This window comes from Podarcis pityusensis (assembly GCF_964106645.2).
Source record: "Podarcis pityusensis genome assembly, chromosome: 7".
Lineage (NCBI taxonomy): Eukaryota > Metazoa > Chordata > Lepidosauria > Squamata > Lacertidae > Podarcis > Podarcis pityusensis.
In genome coordinates this window covers 18,843,939-18,871,703 of record NC_138031.1, presented here as the reverse complement: position 1 = coordinate 18,871,703, position 27,765 = coordinate 18,843,939, and the positions used below count along the sequence as shown (strand labels likewise).

The 27,765-nt window shown below is 39.7% G+C and overlaps 1 protein-coding gene across 5 annotated transcripts in view; it reads right to left on the bottom strand.

Moving 5' to 3' along the window:
• The window catches only part of CSMD3 (CUB and Sushi multiple domains 3), a 578,955-nt gene that overhangs the window by 217,525 nt on the left and 333,665 nt on the right, over positions 1-27,765 (bottom strand). For all 5 annotated transcript variants that reach the window (XR_013988260.1, XM_081012460.1, XM_081012461.1 and 2 more), the window contains 3 exons: positions 27,325-27,428; positions 18,623-18,735; positions 625-807 (listed from right to left, as the gene is read on the bottom strand). Coding sequence is in view for 4 of the 5 variants with exons in the window: in XM_081012460.1 (XP_080868586.1) it covers positions 625-807; positions 18,623-18,735; positions 27,325-27,428 (400 nt within the window). In the remaining variant the exon portion in view is untranslated. The remainder of the gene's footprint in view (positions 1-624; positions 808-18,622; positions 18,736-27,324; positions 27,429-27,765) is intronic.

The following is a 27,765-nucleotide window of genomic DNA, read 5'->3' as shown; positions in this document are numbered from 1 at the left end:
TAGTTTTCAGCTTTCCTTGTTGGCTCAGGCAATATTTCATACCTAATACTGCTATTTTGCTAACCCTAATGTAATTTATAATCATAGTTGAGTGATAATCTTGTGTTTATGTGTATTTTCTTACACACACACACAAACTATACACTATACAATATATTACATAAATGGTGAATTTAGCTCTGCGTAATAGAAATACTTGACAGCCAAAATATATCTCTCTATGATTATGTATGTATTAAAAGATATTCATGTATAATTCATGGTGTGGGGGAAGGATCTGTAAATAATTTAAATGCCCTTGATTGCAATTCAGCCACTACTATCTTCGTGAAATGTAACGGGCTTCTAAAAATTCCTATAAAATAGAGCATAAGAAAGATAAAATGCAAATATAAAGTATGCTTCTTTTGTGTGAAATTACAAGATGGCACCATGAAGGCACCCAACAGCAGCCCCCATTCAGGATGAAGACAGGCAACATTTACTTTTATTGGAACAAAGCTTTGCACTTAGAATATAAATGGTAATAGCATTGGAAAAGTGTATATCATAATTAAAACAGGGTTTTTAAAAAATTAATATGTGCTGTCCTAGAATATTTGGAATAAATATGTTTATACTCACAAATGCAGATGGGTATGTTTGCTGACCACTGGTTATTTTCTTGACAAACAATAGATTTTTCTCCAATAAGTTCAAATCCAAACTGGCACTCAAACCTTAACACATCACGATTGGAAAATCCATCCCCTTCTCTAATGCCATATAATGGAGTTCCAGGATCCCCACAGCTTTCTTTTTCAATCTCTGTGGAAATAGCAGATAAACGATTTACTGCCCAAGAAGCAAATTAAATAGTCAATAGTCATTCCTCCAAAACTAAAAGGGTGGTGGAAAGACTGTGAGGATATAAACTGAAAACTGATATATAAACTAAGAATTGCTAATGAAATTTCTGTCATTTCTAAATGGTACACAATCAAATATGGGAGAAATAAGTTTCAGTCTTTTATACAAAAAGTAAGATTTAGGCACTCCCAATTCCCAGTGTATTTTTATATACACAATTTTAAAACAATTGTTCGTATGGAAAGTACTGTTGATTTTTGTTACATTAATTGAAGCATATTAAATATATAGATAGATAGATATCGGTTTGATTTGGACCGGGTCAGTTTCAAAAATCTCAGATTTTCGGTTCAAATGCAGTGCTAACGCTGACTTCAAAATACGGTGTCAGGTTTCTCAAGAAAAACCACATCACTATAGACTGTATCTGTCATGGGCTGTCTTTTCCCCCAAGCACATTCGATGAGTGAGTATGACTAGGCTATTAATAGTGATCTAAGAAAATATAAATTACCCTTGGCCAAAATATTGCTTAAAATATATTGCACTGTGACTTATGTATAATTCAGTTAATATTATGCACCATTGCTATACAACAGCCTTTGTCAACCTGGTGCTGTCCAAATGTTTTTGGACTACAACTTCCATCAACCCAGATGGGAATTATACTCCAAAATATCTGGGGAGCACAATGTTGTCAAAGCCTGGCATAGAATATATGTCCAATGCATGACACCCCAATGTTTACTTCCTTGCAACAAACCAATGACTTTTGTTTGAGTGAGACTTGTTGAAGGATATTTAGTTAGCTTCATGTCTGAACAAAGAATTTAATTGCCTCCGCCATAAAAAAAAAAAAAGGTCACTGAAACACTAAAGTCCGCATGATCATGTAAAGTTTATCAGATGAAAAAATGGTTACCAGGTATTGCTGCAGAATAAAGTTCTGTCTGTAAGTATGCATTAATATGGCCTGATAATAACCCAAACGGTTGTGATCCAATTTCATAGACTCATAGAATCATAGAATCATAGAATCATAGAATCATAGAGTTGGAAGAGACCACAAGGGCCATCGAGCCCAACCCCCTGCCAAGCAGGAAACACCATCAGAGCAGTCCTGACATATGGTTGTCAAGCCTCTGCTTAAAGACCTCCAAAGAAGGAGACTCCACCACACTCCTTGGCAGCAAATTCCACTGTCGAACAGCTCTTACTGTCAGGAAGTTCTTCCTAATGTTTAGGTGGAATCTTCTTTCTTGTAGTTTGGATCCATTGCTCCGTGTCCGCTTCTCTGGAGCAGCAGAAAACAACCTTTCTCCCTCCTCTATGTGACATCCTTTTATATATTTGAACATGGCTATCATATCACCCCTTAACCTCCTCTTCTCCAGGCTAAACATGCCCAGCTCCCTTAGCCGTTCCTCATAAGGCATCGTTTCCAGGCCTTTGACCATTTTGGTTGCCCTCCTCTGGACACGTTCCAGTTTGTCAGTGTCCTTCTTGAACTGTGGTGCCCAGAACTGGACACAGTACTCCAGGTGAGGTCTGACCAGAGCAGAATACAGTGGCACTATTACTTCCCTTGATCTAGATGCTATACTCCTATTGATGCAGCCCAGAATTGCATTGGCTTTTTTAGCTGCCGCGTCACACTGTTGGCTCATGTCAAGTTTGTGGTCAACCAAGACTCCTAGATCCTTTTCACATGTACTGCTCTCAAGCCAGGTGTCACCCATCTTGTATTTGTGCCTCTCATTTTTTTTGCCCAAGTGCAATACTTTACATTTCTCCCTGTTAAAGTTCATCTTGTTTCTTTTGGCCCAGTTCTCTAATCTGTCAAGGTCGTTTTGAAGTGTGATCCTGTCCTCTGGGGTGTTAGCCACCCCTCCCAGTTTGGTGTCATCTGCAAATTTGATCAGGATGCCCTTGAGTCCATCATCCAAGTCGTTGATAAAGATGTTGAATAAGACCGGGCCCAAGACAGAACCCAAGACAGAACCCTGTTTAGAACAACAAAAACTAAATATATTCAGGGACCAGGGAGGTTTCAAATAGTCACATTTCAAGCAGACAATGGGTTAAGCACCTTATCTGCCCTACGAAATCTCCTGGCAATTCTCTACTCCTAATATTCTCCTCCCAAAGCTGTTTTATCTTTAAACAAATTAATAAATAAATAAACCAAACAGCATCAGGAGCCTTTTGCATGCATTTGCATTTTAAACTTGTAGTTTGTGAGCCCCCTAAGCGTCTAAACTTCAATAATCGTTTGAAGCAGAAACCTTTGAATCAAAACAGTTTGAGATCTCACATTTTTCTCTTTCACTCCTCGTGATCTTCTTAAATCAAAGAACATTAAGTATTAGGAAATCTCTTCACATTACGCCATAAAGAAAAAAGTTGTCAACTTTTCTTTTTTTCCTCCGATAGAACCAGCTCCCTTTGAAACATTGGGAAATTGCCCTGCAGTAGGTCAGAGAATGACTGATGTCTAATGTAACTCTCTTTCAAATCATTTATCTTTGGAAGATAGGAACATGGAAAGCTGCCTTATACTGAGCTGGACCATTGGACCCAGGGCCAAACGAAGGGGGGTGCGGTGGGGGCGGACGGCCCCAGGTGTCTTCGCTGAGAGGGGTGACATTTGGCCTGCCGCCTGCCCGCAACCCCCAAGCCTACCCTGAGCCATTGGGGGAAGGGGGAGCTGCGTCGCTTTGCCAGTGGCATTTCCCCCTTCCCTCTTCATTTTGACAGCTGGGGGAGGCTTGGGAGTCACGGGAGGGCGGCACGCTGAATGTCTGCTATCAGTGGCTTGCTCCGCCCCCATGGGCGGCTCGCTCTGCCTCCAGCTGCAGGGTGCGTGCGCCGCTCCATGCACCCGAGCAGCTATCCCGCACCTTGGAGGGCACCCTCTGTGCCCCGCCCCCCTCAGGAGCATGCTCCACCCCCTTTGGGAGCACACCCGTCCTGGGCAGCATGGGCATATGCCCCACCCATAGCTGTCAAGCGTCCCTTATTTGGCGGGACAGTCCCTTATCCCAGCGCCATGTCCCGCTGCTGTCCCTTATTGATGATGTCCCTTAAATTTCCTGGGTTTCAAAGGAAGCAGCTCCTCTCCCTCCCTCCCTGCTGGCCAAGGAGGAGGGAGGCTCCAACTGTGTTGCTTGGCTGCGTTGCTCACCCAATAAGAAGTCTAAGAACAACTGGGGGGTGGAACTTGCATGCCTTGTGCTGATCAAATCGGCTGTGTTGCCTTTGCTCAGCGCTTCCCAGAGGAGAGGTGACGGTGGTTTTCCTTGAGGCTTGAGGCTTCGTTTGGCTGCTGGCTGGGCTTTCTGCCTTTGGCTCAGAGGGGCTCAGAAGTTGAACATACCTGTGCCCGGAAAATCCCATATTTTGGCTGCTGATCCCTTATTTTTGAGGCTGCTGGTCCCTTATTTTCAAATCTGTAAGTTGACAGCTTTGTCCCAACCACTGATTGGCCCATCTAGTTCAGTACTGTCTACACTGACTGACAGCAAGTATCCAGGTATTTCAGGCAGGAGGCTCTCTGAACCCTACCTGGAGATGCTGAGGAATGAACCTGGGACCTTCAACCTGCAGAGCTGATGCCCTACCACTGAGTCAAGGCTCCTCCTGGGTGTAAGTAGCAGCGAAGGACCACAACTTTATTTTATGGCTAAAGTAATTTGAAAATTACACTTTTATGAAAAGACATAAATAGAAAAGATTTATTATTATTATTATTATTCCACAGCACGATATAAAAGCAGGAGTAAGAACTACACTTAAAGATTTCCCTGAAGTTGCTGAACATGTATATCTTTAATACAGTGGTACCTCTGGTTACGAATGCTTCTGGTTACGAATGCTTCAGGTTATGAACTCTGCTAACCCAGAAGTAGCTGCTCCTGGTTGCAAACTTTGCCCCAGGATGAAACGTAAATTGCGTGCCGGAGGTGCGCATGTAGCGGGAGGCCCCATTAGCAAAACTGCACCTCAGGATAAGAATGGTTTCAGCTTAAGAACGGACCTTCGGAACAAATTAAGTTCGTAACCAGAGGTACCACTATATACTAGAGCGCTCCTTCTCTATATTTGGCTTTGTCTGAAAAGTCATGAAAATGCAGATACTGATCTATAATCTGGTATGCAGATGACTAACAGTACAATCTTAATTATGTCTACTCAGATATATCCTACTGAAGTCCTTAACAAAAATATTTTAAAAACCATCAAATAGACTGGTATTACTAGTATTCTTGTGCCGGTTATAAAGCACAATAAATAATACTGTAATGATTTGTAACACTGCCATTCTACTAAACCTGTTGTTTGTCTTGGAGGCAACTTACTCCTACATCGGTAAGAAGTATTTACATAACTGGAATAACATGAGACAAAACTTAGTTGTATGGTATAGATAGCTTATCCTTGGTTCTGATCCATTCCGAAATAGACAATATTGGGATTGATGGATACAGTGACACTAATAAATGTTCTCAATAAAAACAGAACTCTGTAAAAGACAAATAACGGGGCAAGTTATATCAAAATATTTCAAAGTTTAGAGGCATGGAGAAATTGGATTTTTTATTTATTTTTTGCCCTTCAACTACTTGTATTAATCTCAGAGGGCATGCATAGTGTGTAGGTGACACACTTAAGCTTCAGGGAAACAGGATGGTCATTTGCTATACAAATGCGTTTTGACATAATATCACTAGATTCAATCCCTCAAGAAGCAACTTGTCCATCTAGTTCCTTCTGTCTAAAGAAAACAGGTCAGACTGTGAACATCATTTGGCACTGGTTACAACAGCAATAAAAAGCTTGCTGCAAATCAAAGGGGTGTGGAGAATATGGGGAACTTCTGCATATTTCACATCACCAGAATTATAAATAAATACCTGTAAAATACAGTTATTATAAAATGATATTTAAAAAAAACCTCTGTATGTGTTTCAACAGCTGTTGAAGACAACCAGCCACCTGTATCAATTAGTAGCCAAAACATGCATCATCATTTGCATAAGAAGACACATCCAGACACTTTATTGAGTTGGTTGAGCATCATGACATAGGTTGGATGATGTATATCCATGGGTATGGAAGACTGCTTACATGGGTAAATATTTCTTGATAGACCAATAATAAAATGCGGTTTTCAAAATCCTCTATTTCCATATGTTCCACAGGATGAAGAGAGTAAGATTTACATAAAGGAGTATGTACAATAACTGAAATAAAGATATGAATTGTAGATTCATCTGTGTTTGCAGCCCAGTGGGTTACTTATTATTAGTTATAGGCAATCAGCCTACACAATACAAAATTAGGTAACTATTGGTCCTAGTCTGCGGCCTATGGACTATTGATTGGTCAGTTGTTGCTAATCGCAAGGAGAGCTGAACGAATAAATGGTTGTTGGTTTTGGCAGGCCTAACAGGCTGTTTTCAATGTGAATTGCTAAAGCCTCTCTCTATGAAGAAAGGAATCCCCACCCCACAAGACTGGGTAGGACCTGGCAACACACATCATGAAGTGATTGTTGATTGATTGATTGATTGATTGATTGTATGCCTGTGCAAGCTTGCAGCTCGTTTGCCAGCAGAGAGTGAAGATGGACTCCAGAGAAACTGGGCGATCTGTTTGTCATGATTGATTGGGAAGGTGAGGGCAGAGAGATTGAGAGAGAGAAGGGTTTTTTTTGGTTCCAGATTTTCTTTGGGGAGTGGGTGCAGCCCCATCTGCCCAAACTAAGAAACAATGCCTACAATCCACCACACTAACACATGGCCTTCTGTAACCCACTTATCATCTGTCTTCTTATGTGCTGTCATTGGACACACTGGAAACTAAATTTGTAATTAAGCAGAGAAGGAAAGATATGGATTCCAGGAGTTACATGGATCAGCTAATGAACCATATACAGCATGGGCTTGACTTCACAATTTTGTTGGCTCACTTTCTCTAACAACCCATATGGCAGTTTTTCCAAAGTTCCCTTAACAATGCAGGGGTACCTTGGGTTACATACGCTTCAGGTTACATACGCTTCAGGTTATAGACTCCGCTAACCCAGAAATAGTACCTCGGGTTAAGAACTTTGCTTCAGGATGAGAACAGAAATCGTGCTCCAGTGGCACGGCAGCAGCAGGAGGCCCCATTAGCTAAAGTGGTGCTTCAGGTTAAAAACAGTTTCAGGTTAAGAACAGACCTCTGGAACAAATTAAGTACTTAACCTGAGGTACCACTGTAGTTACTTTAAAACATTAAAATAGGCCAACAAAATTGATATTATATACAGTACTTATGTATAGTATGTATCTTAGTCTTCTGCCTTGCCATATTAAAGTGTGAGGCAGGAGGTCTGTATGATGTTTCTAACTATGAAGCTGTACCAGTGTGCTGCCTTCTGTTTTCTGTTCCATTCTGTAACTATTTGATAGATATTTCCTCATGATTCTCAACTGAGTCTATTTCTGTGAAAGATAGCATCATCACCTAGCCATTTCTCCACAAGAAAAGGAATGAAATCCACTTGTGACTGTATCATTTTGATGGAACATCCTCAAGAGATTCCACAGCTAAGGAAGACTGTTTACAACCCTAACATGGAGACAGCCGCTTGATCTTGCTATGGCTAAGGGCACCTGAGCATCAACCCTATTTAGTTTACAAAGAGAAAGGACTGTTTCTAAAAAGACTCAAGACAAACTGGCTTTACAGAAACCCAGAGGAACATATGGAAGAAAAGGAATAAAATAAAAGGACTTTAGCTGGCAGAGCAAACAAGAAAGTAAACAAAATAGCCCTTGAAGGGAAAAAACTTGGGAGTTATTTAGACAGCTACCAGACACATCTTGCAAAGGGGGCAGCTTTTGTTACAAGAAATGTTTACTGTCTTTCAGTGGCGAGGGGAAAGTATTTAACACAGACAAGGGGGAAAAGTCAGGCTGTTTATCAGGAGTCATTTAACCAAGGCCCAAGAATCTAGTTTATATGATTTATGTTCTTATACAAACAAAAACCAAATTACGATATCAAAGTTGGGCTGACCATGGTCTCCATTTTTGCAAGACTGTTCATCCTTAGATGAAGCAGGGGCTGCAGGTGATGAATTTCAGGCAGGTGAACAAATTCTAATATTTTTGCGTGGCGGGGTACCTTCATATACAAAGTAGCCAAGGTTTATTTGCTTGATTGGAAGCCTTGCCACTGCTTCAAGTGACAGCTTGACTGGCATTATTCTACCTACCAATGCTGCAAATTGGACACTTGATGGACATGCGGACATGACCAATCATGGTTGGCCTGTATTCCAGACACCAGAGCCAGGGAAGGTCCATGTGTACAACATAGGAACAAGGGTAGGATGGGACACTCATTGGTTTTCCCCTCCCATTCAACAAATGCATGTCCAACAACATTTCTATCCACCAGCCTCTTTTAAATGGCAATTACTGTTTGACACCCAACAACAACTGTAATCACAATGTCAAGGAAACCACTTACTCTGATTTTTAATCTACATAAAGGAACCAAAGACACTTACTGGAATTTATTTGCTGTATGCACTTCATGCCTGCAGTAAAGATTCTAAGGACTCTGACTAGGCAGAAAGTCTTGCTGGAATCAGTAAAAACACATAGGTTTATGCTGCAAATCATACCACACTGCCATGTTGAATTTATAGATTGCATACAGTGAGTGGAAGTTATACCAAAAGGTAAATGAATAAATTCCAGCATTGCTGGTTTCAAAGCTGGGAGCTAGTTGATAGTTTTTCTCAAGTACTGTTAGAAATAGAGAAGAATTCTGTTCAGTTTGCGTACGAATCCACATAATTTGCACTTCCTGAACAGATATGTAAAACACAGATAATCTTCAAAATGCGCACTTCTCTGAATTTTGTGACAGTGTCATCCAATAATAAAGTGTACCCCCAAAAATACACATATTAGAGAAACATAAGTGGACATAGCAGTGAAAATAACATAGAATACACATCCAAAAATGTGTTTATGAATGTGTCTTAAGATAAATGAACACAAAAATATGTATATATACTGATGCAGACTTTTGCTATGGTTATGACTTATAAACCCTATATGGCTTAGACTATCCGAAGGACCACATTCTCACATAGGAACCTGTCTGAGCGCTCAGTTCTTCTGTGGCGGCCCTTCTTTTAAGTCCTCCCACCTTCACAATCATCCTTTGTGTAAAATTAATACTTCTCAATTTAGCTGTATTCATTTTTAGAGAACTCAGATAAAGTTAATAATGTTGATGATTTTGGTTTGATAGTCTGTAGTGAGCATCCATATCTTCAGAAATTCCAGTGATAAAGCAACTATTCATATGAACCTACATTCCTTCAGGTATTCCATAACAGTATGCATACAGTATTTCTGCTGCTGAAAAGAACATTTTAAGATCTAAAGATCAGAGTTTCTGCACATCACTTCATGAGTTTAATGTAGTAGAAACCATGGATTCATTGAAAAACTTCACAGGGAAAAATATTAACTTTAAATTTCACCTCACATCTGTTCGTAGAAACCAGAAGTGAAGAAAAATGGACTCAAAAGTGAAAAGGACACTTAAAACATATCCTAATTTCTTGAGTGGATAGGATATAACGCCCTATAGGTGTGATTCCTAAGAAAGTTCCAGATGAATAAAATTTCCTCCACCATCTGCCTCTTTTGAAAACAGTCAATTAGTGACTTAATTGACTTGGCACCTTGTACAGTGTAGTACACATATGCTATGCCTTATCAAGCGATTCGCTTTGCACTAAGTTATACAAAAGCTGCCTCACAGCTTTGTGACTATTTCATTTTACAAACGTGTTGCAGTTTGAGAAAAGAAATGATGCCCAAGGGTTAAAGTCTTCTCTGTGCTGGATTATGAACACATTACTTCGGTAGGCAACAATGCACCATACTGGCATACCAAATGTTATTTATTACTTATTGCTCTCCTTATTGTGGCTTTGTTTTGAAAGCCTGGGGGAGGACTGCAAAGACATCAGGTTGCCTTTAAGGGGAATGTGAGAAAATTACTTGTGATGCGAAAGAAACATAATCTGCCACCCCAATTTGTCTTCTTGTTCACTTTAAAACTTTTCTTTACTCTCTCCTTTTATATTCACAGGGTTCCTCTTATTCAAAAACAAATCTTACATGGCCCTAACCTGGAGCTTGAGTTACACTTACATTTCATTTATATCAATAGGATTTCAGTTGTAATATAGTTCCAATTTTTAAAATTGAGTGAAACTCTTCCAGAGTACACCAATGCATTTGTCACCAGGCCAGACACAATTGATATGGTTGTATAATAATAATAGTAATAATAATAATAATAATAATAATAATTATTATTATTATTATTATTATTATTATTATTATTATTATTATTTTTCTACCCCACCCATTTGGCCGGGTTTTCCCAGCCACTCCAGGTGGCTTTAAATATGTAGGTTTATTAATTGAAATGAAATATATGTTGTAGCTCATACTTAAGCCTTGACTAATTTTCCATATTTTGCTCGTTTCACTTTTACCTGGTGTCAGGCTTCGGGAAATCGACTTCCTCCCCTGTGGCCGTAAATAAGCAGATCAAACGAAAGGAAATACTTACCAGTTAGTTACTTTAATAAACACAGTGAGGGACAAAAGAAAGTGTCTACCTAGAATGGTGGTGCTCCCAATTAAGGCTCACACCCCCTCCGTCCCTATTAATCTACGTCACTCCTACATTTTGTAATCTGAGCTTGTACCCTCTGCATTTCACTTCTGAGACTTTCTGAGCTCTTCTCGACCTGGGGGAGGGCGGTTGAGGAATGCTGTCCAAAGTCTGAATCTGTTAACCCTCTCTCTCCCAGTGTTTCTTCTCCTAGCTGTTCCCTATCCGGTATTTCCCAGCTTCTGCCTTCTGAACTATGGAAACCACTATTCCAAATCTATACTGTCCTCCTGCTCCTGGGAAGATTCAGGATCAGGGGGAGGGGGTGGCTCCCACCATTCTTCCTCAGTGCAGCCCTCCTCAGTACGGTCCCTGACAACTGGTCCTAGAAGAAGGGTGCAAATACCAGGCACATTCAAGTTCACCCAATCCAACCCCTTCACACGAACAGCACCACTTAAAATGTTTCCCAGCATGAACAGGGATTATTTTCAGAATGAGGGTCACATTCTCTTCTGTGCAAACTTACAAAGGCCACATGCTACTGAGAAGGAGGTATACACACAAATGGATAGAATAATAAATAGAACTTTTGCCTTTCTACTGTAGGCTATTTTCTAGATATGCTCACACATGCCTTTCTGCCTTTAACCCAGGTTACCATGAAGCATGATCAGATTTCAACAACACATTCTCACCGAGCCAAGGCTTTCAAGGATACACTGAATAAAAACTACAGCATTAACAAAGATCTGCCCATATAACTGCCCATGTGCAAGGGCTTCCTATCTTTTCTACAAAGTCAACATTTAATAGTTCTCCAAATCTACAAAGCATTTCCCTGCTTATAGAAAAGAACTGAGACTTGGGATTCCTCTGAATATGCAACAGATCAGCTGTAAAGCAGGGGGTGTCTTTTAAAATATCTTAAGGGATCTGAAGCAATATTTCTTATACTCTCTTGACACCATTTTCTTCCTCATGAAAATGCGGGTTTTATTAGTAGTTATTTGTACTTAAATGTAGTTATTTGTATGCAAAACTCTTTACAACTGCCTTTCAAACTCTGTAAAGCATCATTTGCAATTATGATAATGATGATAAAAAAATAATAGACTAACTACAAAAAAACCTTGAAACCCACTGCTAGAGAAATATTCCCTATTATGAAATGATTTATCTGTTTGAGATTCCTTATATTTATAAAATAGAAAGTAACATTTAATGTGTGTAATCTATAACAAAGCATTGCAAATCCATCAAATATATGCAGAGTACTTTTCCACAACGAAATAACCCCTCATTGTTCCCAGCTAAGAAAAAAATTATATTCATACATCAGGGTTCTACATTTAACTGACAGCTTTCAGAATGTATTTTCCATCTAAATTATTGTATAATCAGGTTAATGACTCCAGTACTACTGTTGTGATGTCCTTTGTCAAACTATTGCGTTCATGAAACCTCTTTGTATTTCCTGAAATGGAACTAAGCTCTTATAGTTGCCCAGAAAGCACTGTCTCATAAGCACAGCTACAACAAATTCTCAATGACACTATCTGCCTTCAGCAGATGACAACCGATAATCTAATCTGAAATGTAAAAAATGTGCTTGCCATTTTTAGAATAAACAATTCATTACAGGTCACGACTGAGTTATGTATGTCCACTTGTTGAGTGACCACACATGCATGCATTGCGGTGACCCAGAAGTAGATGGAAAAGGGGACAAAATGGGTGGTGGTGAAATGGGGGCAGGGTGGGGGTGTCAGGAGCTCATCCTACTCTTGAGTAGGACCCTGGCAGAAACACATGCCCGACTGGCATGTTCTCTCCCTCCTAGTCAATCGTTTGGGAGCTTTCTTCTGCCCAAACATCACAGACACCAATGCCAACAGCCACCGGCACACTTAGTCTTTGCAGCTTGCGTAACAGACCTCAGCAACTCAGCATTTTGGCTAATCTGCTTTATTTAAATATAAACATACATGGAGCACTGCAACATGGCTCCCTCTCTCACAAGCATCAGACAGCAAAGAGAGAAAGAACAAAGGACAATAGTCCCACTTCACGGAACACAGTAACACAAACATCCTGTCTCAGTCACTTCCCACTCTGTGGAGTCAAAACATACACCGTCATGTGATAGACAAAAATCCCATGACTGCAATCATGGAGCAGGAATTCTATCAGGGGGCAGAACAGGGTGGAATGGGATAATAACAACAACAATAACAATAATAATAACAATGACCCGGAATGCAACCCCCACTCAAGTAGAGTGTTGCCTGTATTTCAAAATGGGGAAAAAAAGGAAAAAGCACTAACATTTCAACACTGTTTTTTCATCATTAATGTGATAATTAAAATACCAATGGGTGATACCCAACATTAGTAATACTCAGAGCAGATACAATGAAATCATTTGACTTAAGTCTATTTATTTCAGCGAGTCTACTTTGAGGCTGAATTCAGACAGCATTTTATTCCTTCTTCACGACATTGCTTAACCTGTTCATTTTTTTAAAAAAATCGTGTGATCTTTCACACAATGTAAAATAGATTTCTAGAAATTTAAGTTTGCTCATTTCCATGTTAATCATTTCAAGAATGAAAAAACAAAACAAAACAAAACAAATTGCAACACCATTAACATAGAAAATCACAGGAGCCTGGTGTGGATGAAATTTGTGATGGTATGCCAGCAGACATTTCTTTCACATTGTTTAAAATTTAGTGTGACGTGTCAGTATATTGATTCCATAATACAACCAAGTAGCAGGAGCCAGCGTGGTGTAGTGGTTAAGAGCGGTGGACTCATAATCTGGAGAACCGGGTTCACTTCCCCGCTCCTCCACATGCAGCTGCTGGGCTAGTCACACTTCTTTGAAGTTCTCTCAGCCTTACTCACCCCACAGAGTATTTGTTGTGGGGGAGGAAGGGAAAGGAGATTGTTAGCCACTTTGAGACTCCTTAAGGGGAGTGAAAGGCTGGATACCAAGTCCAAACTCTTCTTCTCTTCTAGTGCAGTGTTAAATAGCATGGGGGACAAGATGGAATCCTGCACCAAACAATGTGTCTTCTATTTTCTGGAACAACCCTGGATGTAGGAGTAGACGTGCAGTGACTCCAATCCTCAGTTGCTGTATGAGGATACCATGGTAAATGGTATTGAAAGTAGCTGAGAGGTCAAGGAGCAATAGCAGGGCCACACTCCCATCGTTCTCCTGACATATTCCAGGGTGATCAAGGTGACCTGCCTGAAGCTGGACTGAAATGGATCCAGATTATTAGTTTCCTCCAAACATAACTGAAGCTGGGCTATCACTGTCTCAAGCACCCTGGCAAAATAAAGGATATTTGACACAAGGGGATAGTTGCTTAAGACTTCTGAGTCCATGGAGAGGAAGAGAGGATACACCATGGCATCCTTCAAGGCAGATAGTACCCTGCCTTCTAATGAAGCATTCATCACCCCTTGACCCCCTGAGTCAGTCCTCTTGGGCTAGCTCCAAGAAGTCAAGATGGGCAAGGATCAAGAGGATAGATAGTTGGCCGTGCTTCTCCAAATTCAGCTGAACATGGTCAGTGCAAATGTTTCAGCATAATATTTCTTAAATGATTTTAACGCTATAATTGCTAATAATGTTGTTTGTTGTAAGGAACTTGGCATATCATTTTGCAACAGAGCTATTACGGATCATTAGACCAATTATTGATACTAATGACACACTCTGAATTTTATACCCCTTGCCATACCCCTTGCCTGAATTCTGTAAGAAATAAAGAAATTCATTTTGAAGTACCTCAAATAAAGTGGCTTCAGAAATCATATATTTTGCAGGTTTCTGTGATGTTTTAATAGCCTGTTAAGCCTACTTGTATTTAAGTTCAGCTCCTTAATATCATTTTCATTACCATGTAATATCATTTCATCATGTTTATTTCTCCTTTCCCTTGATATGTAAGAAAGCTGTCATACCTCCATGAATACCCATTAAATCTTCTGGCTATCAAAAAATAAGTGAGAATTCTGCAATGACTATGATTAGCAATTAAGTAATGTTAAATAGTTTGCAGGTGCTAACTTGCTTATTCATGTTTCTTACGATGCTATATTTAAGATTCAGAACTGTTCAGTGAGAAGACCCAGAGCATGTCACACTTTGTTTTATGGCAAGTTATTTATTTTCAAACTGAAAATATTGTACCTGCTACATTGCTTTCTAACTGCATTAAATAGCTGTAGGATGAATAAAGGAACAAGTTATTCCAATTCAACTTTCTAGAACATTAATTAAATAATAAAATTTGTGAATCGTTAAACATCACAAGGCATTCTTTGCAACTGCTGCTGAACTGAGTCTCTTGTCCCTACTAGGAAGATATCCCCAGATTAAACTTGATTGCATCGTCAGGCAATTGGATATTTTCAATATCTGCAGCATCTGTTAATCAGCAATTCCGAAACATTTTCCACCACTGGGTTTCTGTTTTACCTTTGTGCTGTGAAATGAACAGCATTAGAATCCAGATTATTCCAACATCTGAAACCAAAACCGGCAATGAAAAATGTTTGTGAGATGTATGTGAAGCTAGTGCAGAGGGAATCACTGATCTTACCACCTGGTTTATTTATGTTGTATTAGATTTGAATGTTCAGTGAAAATAAATAGTACTGCTATACTCTTCAATTACAGAAGGACCGATTTACCCATTGGCAGGAATGTTGGATTTGTTCCTCTGGTGTATATGCACTGCACCCAAGTCCCTGAAGCATAACTCCTCCCCCTCCCATTAAGCAACACTAACCCATTTGCTCGGAACCTAGCATAGCAGCTCTGTCCCACCCAAGGACAGGATTGTTGACCAAAAAAAAAAATCTACCCAGAAGTTAACAAGGAAAAATTAACGAAGTTGAAATTTAACCAGGTTCAGTCTATTTTCATCACATCAATTGCAGTGTATCAATGCAGCTAATGCTCTTGCAGCACTAACAAGTCTCTTTTCCCCTTGGAAGTCTTTAAATAGGTTTTGGTCCAGTGCTCTGCATTGTTGTTGTTGTTGTTGTTGTTGTTGTTGTTGTTGTTGTTGTTTACTCCTAGCAGTTTGATATATTTGACACCAGTCCCATGCATAGGAGTAAAATAGCACATACAAATGATTTTAAATCCTGAAAGAGGTGTAACAAAACACTGTATGGACTAAATAAAATTCTATTAGTTTATCATGAAGAGTTTCTGGATCATGAATTGTATCTATGTCTTTGCAGAGAGAAAGTAGGAGCTGAGAATCACAAGGCCAGGGCCTGCCAAATTCTAGTCTTAGTAGAGCAGTGGGAGTGAAGGAGCATTCAAGCCCATCTCTAGCAATCCCTTCTTTACAACTACAAAGAGCTTTCTTCTCTTAAGGAATGATGGAGTGGAGTGTATTTAATATTGTCCCCCTGATTCACCAACTTGTTTTCAAGACTGGCTGCTCTGAGAGTTGTGTTCCTGACTTAAATTTTGTCACCGGTCATCCATATGGCTTTTACACTTTGAGAAAGGATAAATTTCTATACCCATAACCTTCTAGCAACTGAGAGAGAAATATAACCAGGTAGACTGTACAGGATCAATAATTCACATAGCCGTTTACAAGGAAATCCCTGAAGTCCCTTCCCACTGTTCTCTCAGTGCCTTCACAGAAATGCCATGGAGAAGCAATAGTCTTATTTCAAATAATGTTTACCACACTGCTCATGGATCATTCTTTAGGAGAAAGCAGTATATGTCATGGCCTGGTATGGAACTTACTTATCTCACCCCACAAAATAAATGCTCTCTGGATTTCTGCACATGTCCTTTACATACCATTCCTTTTCACACCATTTTTAACCCCTCAACAAAAAAGAAAGAGAAAGAATGAGGGTTGTATCCCATGTTATTCATTCAATGAGCAAGCCCACTGGAATTGACAGACCTAACAAACATGGCTCCATTAATTTCTGTGGGTCCACAACAGGTGAAAATTAGCTGGCTACAACCTTGAAAATACAACTTTATTAGCTAGGCACCGGTAACTTCCACAAGCATAACCTAATATACAAAGGCCAAGTGTGGACAACTTCTGACTTGTGGAAACTATTGGGAAGAACCTCCCAGTCCTCAACACTGGATCAGCAACATGTTGATCTGCACCTTTCATCACCTTCCCAGTCGTAACATGACAGCTCCATTCCTTAGCCAGTGGGCCATTATTGAATAGGGTAGCATCCCCTTCAAGGTGGCCAGGTTGGGTTAGTGGTCATCACCCTTCAGGTGCCTCAGACACCTAATAGCTTGCTGAGCTCTCACATTCCTGTTCATTCTTGATAAAAATAAAATAAAATATCCAATTAGCCCAAGTATGAAACAGTACAAAGTGGGTGCCAAAGGTGTCCTAAACAGCTAATCAGAGACCGTTCAAAAATATCCTAATCATGCCCACAGTTGTAAAATAGATGATCTCTTACTGTTACACAAAAATAAGTGGATAGGTCTAAAAGGATTATGATGGTGTCACACCACAGTAAGACAGATATTATTTGGCAAAATGAATCTGATGATGCTGTGAATATGCTTGTGTATTCATCAACTTACCTTAAGTTCTCTATATTTATGTTTTTGTTAGCTTCAGTGCTTTTTTTGGTAAAAAATAATGTTTAGGGGTACTCTCATTTTCCTACTCATATTGAAATACTGCCCCTCAATGAGGCCAAACTTAGATTCACAAAATGTTTAGGGGTATGTGCCCCCTGCGTCCCCCAGAAAAAAAGCACTGGGCAGCTTTGTATTATATTTTTAACGCAATCAATTGTAAGCTGAATGATTGAGTGACTGGATCAATGCTAGCTCTGCTTAAACTGCTGAAAGCTATTGACAGCTATTGCAAACAATCTTTGCCTTTGATAATTAAAGTGGTTAGTTACCTTTCTTGGAAGTTTCAGATCAAAAATACATTAATTGGCATAGTTAGGGCAGGGTCTTCTAGAAAAGGCAATAAAGAACATCTTGATAAAGCTGGAGATTCTTGTAATTATGATGTCAACTTGCCTTTTGTTTAATTTTCGGTAGGGGGGACAGAGAAAGAAGGTTAAAGGGTTGAACAACTACAGGCAAGAAAACAATATGAACTCTGAACAGATTGGAGAACCGGGCCAAAGCTAACCAAATGAATTTAAATAGGAATAACCAGCAACACAAATATAAGATGAGAGATACCTGGTTTTGCAAGTAGTACAAGTGGAAAGCATTAGTAGAACACAAGCTTAACAAAAGTCAACAGTGTGATTCAGCAGCAAAATAAGAGAGAGTTAATGCTATTCTGGGCTACATCAACAGAAGTATAGTGTCCAGATCAAGAGAAGAAATAGTCCCACTCTATTCTGCCTTGGTCAGACCACACTGTGGTCAGGTGCCAAATTCTGGGCACCACAATTTGAGAGGGATATTGGTAAACTGTAATGTGTGCAGAGGAGGGTGACCAAGATAATCAAGGGGCTGGAAACCGAGTCTTCTGCGGAACAGTTGAGGCAGTTGGTATGTTTGGTCTGGAAAGGAGGAGACTGAGAAGAGATATGATAGCCATCTTCAAATATCAAAAGGGCTGTCACACTGAAGATGTAGCAATAATGTTTTCTCCTGATCCAGATGTTGGAACCGTAACCAAGGAGAGTATGGCTATACATTAGGAAGGAGCAGCATTATTATTACTTCAGCCATTTGAGATCACCAGAGTAAAACCTTTTCAGACAACAGTTTTCAGATTCTGACCCATTTCTGTGCCTTTCCGACAGAATAGTCAAATTAGAGAAAGCCACTCCCAGCAACTTTTAATAAGATGCCCTTGAAAATTATGTACACATAATAAAGTACAATTCCACACAAAAAAATAAAGCAAAATGGGCCTTCCTGAATTTTCTTTCTTTAGTATACTCTGGTTTCACCTCAGACTGTAGAAATCTTTTCTTTAGTTTTCCTTTTGTAGACTGAAAGCCAAGGATTACACTCGGGTCCTTTTAGGAACATCTTTGATAGCTTATAGTTACCTTTGTAGTTAACTTTGAAGCCAATTGAGCCCACACTTTCATCAGTTTGAAGATGAAGCCACATCTGATTGTTCATGCTGACAATTAAATCTGGTACGAAGCTTCCCGTTAACCTAATCATAAACAAAATAAAAATCCCATTAGCTGGAAATTGTCTTCAAATAAAGAGATATTAAAAAAGGCAAGAAAGAGATCTTGATTACAGCACGCTAAGGGACTAGAACATCACAGCATTTCAAAAAGTCATCAGGAGAGATGCTACCAATTGAAAATCTTTCAGCTCTGTACAGCTAAGTAACAGCATGACAATAATTTTTATCTAATTCTTGCAATTGACACTTAGGGTTAAAAAGAAAGCTGTTCCGTTTGAAAGGTAAAAGCTAGTTTTAATGATAAAATTGTAATGTCTGGATTTTTCTCACATTGTTATAATATTACCGAAGAGATTATCATAATGCTAGAACTTCTGGACACACAATGAAGCTGAACGTGGCAAGATTCAGCACAGATAAAAGAAAGTACTTTTCCCAAGGCAGCAGTGATGGCCACCAGCTTGGATGGCTTTAAAAGGATTGGATAAATTCATGGAGGAGAAGGCTATTGATGCTGCTAGCCACAATGGCTACGTTGTAGCCCCACAAACAGAGGGTTCTCAAACAAGTTGCTGGAAACTACACTCGTGTCCTGCTTGCAGGCTTCCACAGACATCTGGTTGGCCACTGTGAGAATGGGATGCTGGATTAGATGAGGCATTGGCCTGTTCCACCAGGTTCTTATGTTGTTATGAGACTGAAGACTGAAGGATGGTGACAACCTTATGAGGGCTATCATTCTGAAGGTGGTCAACATACTCAAGAGTAGAAGGTGGAACTGCCCCAGAATGTGGAACTGCCACCACCATGCCAAGTGTGCTCCTCTGGGCTCTGTCCCTGCCCATTCCTACTAACCATCTTTGCTTGTTCTCACAAAGCCCCTTGATTCAACTCCACTTCTGAAGGCAGCTCACCAAGCCAAACTCTCTTTCCCTCCTCTCTGCAGCCCTCACTATTCATGAAAACACTCCACTGAACTCCTGGACAATGGGGGTTATGTTATCAGGCAGAGATTGGAGGGGGGAAATTCATATAATCAGGCATCAGGATCTTACAATAGCCAAACAGGATTGCACCAAAGGTTTCATCTTGAGGGTTTTTTCTTTTGTTTTTTTTACAATCAAGCTGTGTATAAATTATATGAAAAAAATTAAAGTCTTCTAGGATGCTGTTCCAACCAAAAGAGATGGAAAGAGGGTAGTCTAGCTGAACAGCAGGAGACAAATGATATGCAATTTGTTGTTTTGCTTAAACCTCAGAATGAATCCACGGTTTTTAATTTTTAAGAAGTCCTATAGTTAAAGGGTTGTTCTGTCACGATAATGAACACATAGCAGCAAACCTGAAGTCACTGAATCATCTGACTCACACAGGAACAGAATTCCTAATAGAGGAATGTTTATTGAACAGCAAATTTTATCTATGATCTGAAATGGCTCTGTGATTCAAACTTCCAGCAAAAGCAGATGGAAGGTTTCTAAATGCATTCCACAGGGCAGGGATGAGGAATCACAGCAGTACCTGCTTTGTTATGGAAATGTGGCTTTTTGAGCAATATACCCTCATGTCAGGCTAAATTTCATTCATACCAGTGGGTGTGATGTGACACAACAATTAACATCATTTGGACAACATCTCTGCTGCCGCACCCTTACCACACATGCATACTTCTGTCCCTCCCACAATTACTCCATGAAAACAGGAGTTAGGAAAGCTGGGGAATAGAATAAGCTGCTATGTGAAGGCTCCACATTGTTCCTTTGTAGCTGTGACTATGCCTTGCCTATTCTCGTGACATCAGGCAGCTATGGCTGCTTAAAACATCCTCACAAATCAAATGCTTGTTCTGCGCTACTACCAGAGGGCCAGGCCAACCACTGAACTGTAATGAAAGGCAATGCATTCCTAGTGTAGTTAATATCTTAATTCAGAATTCTTTTGTACAATATAAGAAGCAAGAGTTCTGATGTGCCTCTGGCTTTCTTCTTATCATCATCATCATCATCGTTGTTGTTGTTGTTGTTGTTGTAGTAGTAGTAGTTTTCATAATGAATTATACCCCACCTTTCTTCAAAGCACAGAAGGTGACTTACAACAATAGTAATGGAAAACAAAATAAGGTAGTGCCCCAATCTATGGAAGAGAGGGGGCTTTGTGACTGTACTGTGGACTTCATCTATGCTCTCAGTACTATGAGCACAACAGAATTAACACAGCTGAAGACTTCCAGAGCTGCAGATAATTATTTGTCTCGACACACTTCCCTGATCATCTTAGATTCTCTTTCATATATTTCACATATTCTGTTTTCAAAATCTTGATACATATTCCCAGGCGGAAACAGTAAAAGCTTCCTGCTCTTATATATTCATAGTAGATACCGATCTACTTTCGTTTAATTAGAGCATCTATTGTGAATTCGCTATTCTGACAGTGCAGGAAACATTTCACAGGTGCAGCATGTTGCAGAGAGATTAATACAGTGCTTCTAGCACCAGAGCACATGTTTGGAACATAAGAAGCTGCTTCATAGGGAGTCAGAATATTGATCCAACTAGCTCAGTATTGACATTGGCTTTCCAGTGGTCTCTCTTGGTACAGCTTCCAGGCAGGACTGTCCCAAGACATTTTGGCACGTGAGGCAAACCACAAAATGGTGCCTCCCGTACCAGGGAAGGAGTGAGTGAAGATGGACACCAGGAAAAAGGCTTGGAGGAGACCAGCCGTGCCTTCTGTTTGCCAGTGGCCACTGTAGAGGCAACATGGGGGGGGGGCTGCTGAGGAGGCATCTGGTCCGGTTTCTAAGGAGTGTGCCACAGCTGTTGCAGCGGACAGTGGACACAGCTACACAACTGCAAATAAAACCCTTTAAATGTGTTGTAAAGTGCAATATACAACTGTGACACTAGATGGCGACAATGAGCTACGCAAAATTCAATGTATTTTTCAAAATGTGTGGTTTTTTGTTTGTTTTTTAAAGCATTTTCACAGTGTTTTTAATATCTGTGTAGATTCCATCAGTGTATTTGTTGGGGGCTGGATCTTCTGCCCCTGTGGATCCTGTCACACTGATTGCCTCATGGGTGAGCCAGCCCTGCTTCCAAATAGTATCCTTTTCAAGGAAGTTCCTGCTTGTGATGGGGACCTTGGGGCCCCCATGGCATCCGGAGGCAGGGCTTAGCCCGGCGTTGCTGGGGCGGTCTCTCGATCACCCAAGTCCCAGCACCCAATCAGGTTGTTTCGCAAGTTGGGAGAGGGTGAGGGTTTATAAACGGCAGCACGACGTGTCAGAGCCACTCGCTTTGTGCTGCCGAACACCTGCCCACCCACCCTCTTTGGTTTCTGTGCTTTGGTATTGCTTGTGACTTCTGTTGGTCGCCTGCTTTGTGGCAGGGGCCTGGTAGGAATTCTGTTCCCTTGGTAGATTGGCATTGGCCATTTGGTTTTCGCCTACCTCCCAGCAGTCGTCACAACTTTGTAAGGTTTGACAGTTAGGCATTGACTTAGTTGTGGTTGGGGGAGGTGTGGTCATCACCTGCCCCTCCTTAAAAAAGGGTATTCCGTTAAAGGAATCTGGGGGTTCTGGATCTCATCCGAAGTCCGCTTGAGGGGCTAGGGCCATGCCAGGACCACAGGAACCCCGGGGTGAGCTACAACTGATTTGCATCGATGTAGCTCCCTCATTTGGTTTAACCTTCCAGACCTCCTGCAGGGCGAGCAGGGGTCAGTTTTAGTTTGTCAATGCCTAAGCCAATACCGCTCACATTGTGTAATCAATAAAGTTGTGGCCTAAATTTTGCCCATTAATTTTAAACTAAAATTTGAGTCTGTGTGAATTTATTTCTGGGGGGTTACCTATGGTCCTCGAAGCACAAGGACTGAACCGGGATGGGATGTTCTTCATGCAAAGCAGATGTTCCGCCACTGAGCTATACTTATTAGCACACATCCGCATGACCAAAATTACCATGCTGATAGCACCTAATTGCAATAACCAATTATACATAATTATTATAGACAATCTTTCTTGGCACAGGAAGGGTCCTTAAGCTTGGTGCTATAGCACAGTCTCTTTCCCAGACTGAAAACAGCTTAAAATGCCGCATGACAGGCAGTAATCCCCCTGGACGAGTGCTTTTCTGACTTCCTTATCATAGGAAACATTTATGAAAAGGAGACTTTGGGAGGCATAACATTTGCTGTATGATTCTTGGCAGCGAGGCAACTTTGGAAGCATTCAATAAGAAAGTTGTTCTTTCTTTAAAGCTGGTTGTTCCATGTGTTTCGTTAATTACTAAAGGCAAATGGATCACGAAAGCAGTAACAATCAACGGAGACAGAGATTTTCTTAAATTATCATCACTTAGCTGGTTGCTTATCACTCTGGAAGGAAGTGTCTTCTCTGTCTGAAGAGACATCAAGTGTGAGAATCTCCCTGGAGGAGGGGGGTCATGGCTGTTTTCTGGATGGTGACATATTAGCTTGCTTTCATTGCCGTTTGGCAGTTAGCTGGTGTATCAAATTGTATTTTTTTAAAGAACCACTGGTCTAGTCAATGCCACTTGCCTGAATCCAAACACATATTAGACAGATATATATATAAATGAATAAATATTGCAAAGCAGATTGAAGATGCCAATTTGAACAAGAAATAACTCTTGAGACAATCACGCTCAGGCTGACAGCTGTGTAAATTGGAAAAGATTCTCAGCAAATTATTAGCAGATCTTCGCCCACTACATCGTCTTTATTATAATGTAGTAGTAACTTTACTCTGAAGCTCCTGACAACTTGAAGTAATGTGATGATAAGAGAAAATAATGGAGTGTTCATTTGCATTTGTAACAAAACACTGTAATTTCATCAGTCTTATTTAATGTTTGTCTTGCTTCAGATGGGTCGCTACAAAACATTAGAATCTTAAAGTAGACCAAACATGTGAGGAATGATTCATATTCGGGGGTGAGGGCTGGAGGGGAAATCAGTAAATAGGACAAAACTGATTCTGAAATGATCAAGTTTACACTATGATTATATATATATGCTTAACTTGATGCATTTTTGGATATGAAATCATAAAAGCAGTTCCATATGTTTTTATTATCTGTATTTTAATAAATTGTTTGTATAATTTTATATTATTTTTTTTTTTAGTTCTATTACATTTAAATTGCTTTTAAATTCTTTTCTTTATGTGTTTTTAGCTTTTTGTATTTTATCAATGTTTAGTATTTTTTATGTGCCTTTAGACCCAGGACTCAGCTATACAGCTGCAAATATAATGTTTTAAGATCATTTTAAGTGCACTATACAAATGTGACACCAGATGGCAATGGTGAGCTTATGGCCAATTCAATATATTTTCCAAAACGTTTTTTAAAAAACTGGGAAAAAGGTGGGGTGATGGACAATATAATTAATGAGGCAATTCCTTTCCCCATTCAGAATCTGAACCCTTGGAGTGTTTATAAAGAGAACTGAAGAAGAAAAAGGGAAACCTTATACGTATACAGAAAACAAAGCCAGCAGGGAAACAGAGTCATTGCTACAAGCATAATGCTAGAATTATATATACATATTGCTATAGTTGTAATATAAATACCACCAGCATAATATTCGACTTCCATTGTCTTCTTTTAAGAATTTTGATAGAAAATTAGAGGAACTCTTATGTAATAAAGTTATGCTTGTCTGTGACTGAAATAAAGTTTGATAGTAATAAAGAAAGGAAGAGGAACAGCTTTAGCCAATTATGCATAGTCATGGTTTCCCATTTTAAGCCTTATTGTAAAAGAGGATAAATGAACAATAGACAGAACAGACAGACTAAGCCTGAGGAATAGAAGACTGACCAACTCTCACAACTACTTCAAGAAGAGGTCATACAAATATGGAAACCTTTGCTGTATTGATAATTGATTTTTTTGATCTAGATAGGGGCTGGGGAAGCTCCCAGTTCAAGGACAGCATTCCCTCTTGAGCATCCTTCCAGGAGCTGCGTGCCAGTGATGGGCGAGGCCAGAGACAGAAAGTGGAAGGGCCAGAGACTAAACTACATGGAGCAACCATTGTGACTCTCACATTTGTACAGTAAGCTACATTTCAGACATGCACACACAGAAATCCATTCTCCATTCAGGCAAGCAAGAGATGTTCTCATAGTTCAAGAACACATTTCAGCCAGACGAAAGCAGTATCAGTGAGGATTGTGGCTTGAGAAGAGGAAGGAAAGTCCTTTAGGGAAAGTTCTGAGGGATACATACAGAGGTCTGGAGGGCCACATTTTAACCCTGATCTAGACTTTTTCCAGAATATTAGCTAATACGTGCCCCACATGCATTTATCCCTTATGAAATTGTAAAAGATTTCAACAATATCTAGTTCATAAGAATTTGTACAATTTCCAGTTGGCATACAATGGGTGTATGTAGAAAGGTTAAGGAGGCACATACAGACAAATTTGCATTTGCATTTAGAACGGAGCAGGACAGAATAAATATGAGTTTCAGCCGCACAAGAAATTCCAGAAATAAATAAACAAACAGAATTCTCCAAATTTCAAGGCATGACTATAGGAAGCAGCCTTTGTAGATAATTTTTGTGTACCACACCCCCACTTTAAAGATAATATAGTTTAGGGAATTTCTTTATTTGAAAGTTTTAATATAACCTACACTCAACTACAACAGTCAAAAACAAGCCATGCACATTACCAAGCTCGTAAGAAGATTTCTTCAAAAAGCCACGGCGTAAATAACACTCATTTATTTCTAACAACTCCTCAATCCAGCCCTAGGAACTAAACATAGCAAACACTTGGCATGCTGTGATCAATAGCTCATTTTAGCAAATCAGAATCCTTAAAGAAGAAAAAAATGTTCTGCATCGTAGCTTATCTTCCCACATCCCACTTCACTAACAGTATCAAACCCCAAATGCTTAAATACAGAAGAGAAAGTTCTATTGGAGTTGGTGGAATTTAGGATTGTGGTTCGAAACTGAAATTCCATTGTCAAGTGAATGATATGTTTCAATACCACCTGTCATTCATTAACAACTTTATCCTGAAATCTTCTTTGCCTAAAGCCCAAGATGTCACAGATGTCTGATGTCGCAGATTAGCTAAATGAAATTCATGAGAACATAAGAAGAACCCTGTTAGATCAGACCAAATGTGCATTTGGTCCAGCATCCTGTTCCCACGGTTACCAACCAGGTATCTGATGGAAACCCACAAGCAGCACATGAGCAGAACAGCAGTCTCCTCAGCCATGTTCTCCAGCAACTGATAGCAAAAAAAGGCATATTGCCTACTGTATAGATGTAGTAAATGACCATTATGAGTTACAGTCATGGATAGCCTTATCTTCCACAAACTTGCTTAGTTCACTTTTAAAGCCACCCAAGTTGGTCATCATCAGTATAACTCAGTGGCCATCACTACAATCTGTGACATCAAATGTCATTGTTTAAGATTATGCTATGTGCGTAAGTACCATATTTTCCCATGTATAAGATGCCCCCATGTATAAGATGCCTCCTATTTTTGGGGACTCAAATTTAAGAAAATGAGGGGAGATGGCAGAGAGTTGTTGAGCTTTTTTGTGGAGGATTGCCCAGGGTTCTGGAGCTTTTTAAAGGGGGATTGCATTGCAAAATCCACTTCTTGTCTGTCCCCTCGCCAGCAGAAGCTGCCAATTGCCCACTAAATTGCCGTAGCATCAGCCAATGAACACCAACCATTGACACAGCAACCAATAACACGCCCAGTAGCTACTGACAGCCATGGCAGCAACCAATCAAATGTCCACCCTATGTACTATCCATGTATAAGACGACCCCCACCTTTTAGCATAATTTTAAAAGTAAAAACCCTAGTCTTATAAATGGAAAAGTACGGTACTTCATTTTGCATTTCCTGGATCTTCTGAATATTCTGTTTCACTTGATGACCCCTGGTTCTCATATTTGGAGAGAGGGAGAAAAAGTTCTATCTATTTTCTCCACACCATACAGAAATTTATTCACCTCTTTCATGCTCCCAACCTCACATCCAAAATCACTTGGCTTTTTTGATATATGAAGAAGCAAACAGCATGCCAAAGACCGGGGAGGGGGCGGAGGCAGAATCAGCAAAGAAGGGAGATAAAGTATGCATTTTTCTTTAAGTCATATTATTTTTTAAAGTATTGTCTCCAACTGTACCATATCACAATCCCACGAGGGGGGGGGGGACACCTGATTTTATTTATTTTAAAAAAGCAAAACAAAGCAACTAGTATTTTAGAATTTTCTCTTTTTCAAAAAAAAAAAAAAAATGTGATCTGGCAAAGACAGTGCAGAAAAACTAACATGTTGTCCAGACTTTACTCAACACAAAATCCATCACTGGATTAATGCCCCGGTCTGTGCCATCTTTGTTGCTTTTCTTCTTGCTACGCACTACAAACGATGTAATCTTAAAATCCATGTGAAATGGCAGGAAGGTAAGTAGAGTAGCTAACACTGGCTTTACAGAAATTAATTTGATATATTGCAACAAGTGACTCCCTTGTATATAGAAGATGAGCAAAATATTAAACCATTGGGTTGTAAATTAAGGCGACTTACACTTGAAGGACAGTTCTGGGATCACCCACTTCTCCTCCATCACCAATTGTTAGTGTGTCATAGCCAATTTCCAGATCAAATTCTTCAAAATTAATCTGGATAACCTAGAGGGGAAAATAAAACATGTACTTAAAGCATCTACATTTATATTACTTTATCAGCATGGAATCCACATGTTTTTCAGACTCTCGTATTTTATTTATATAAACAAGTCATTTGTCCAAGAAAGAAAATAATGGAAATATATGGGACAATAATTTACCCCTTTCTTGCAATACAATAGAACCCCTAAGGCCAGTTTTCCAATATAAATGCAGAAGTTTTACCTTTTTAATAACCTGAAGTTAAACGAAAGTGTCAGAGTCAAGAATTTTATTACGCATCAGTAGTGGAAACTATAACATTTTTTGTTTTTAAGCATACTTTGTTTGCAGAAGCTCA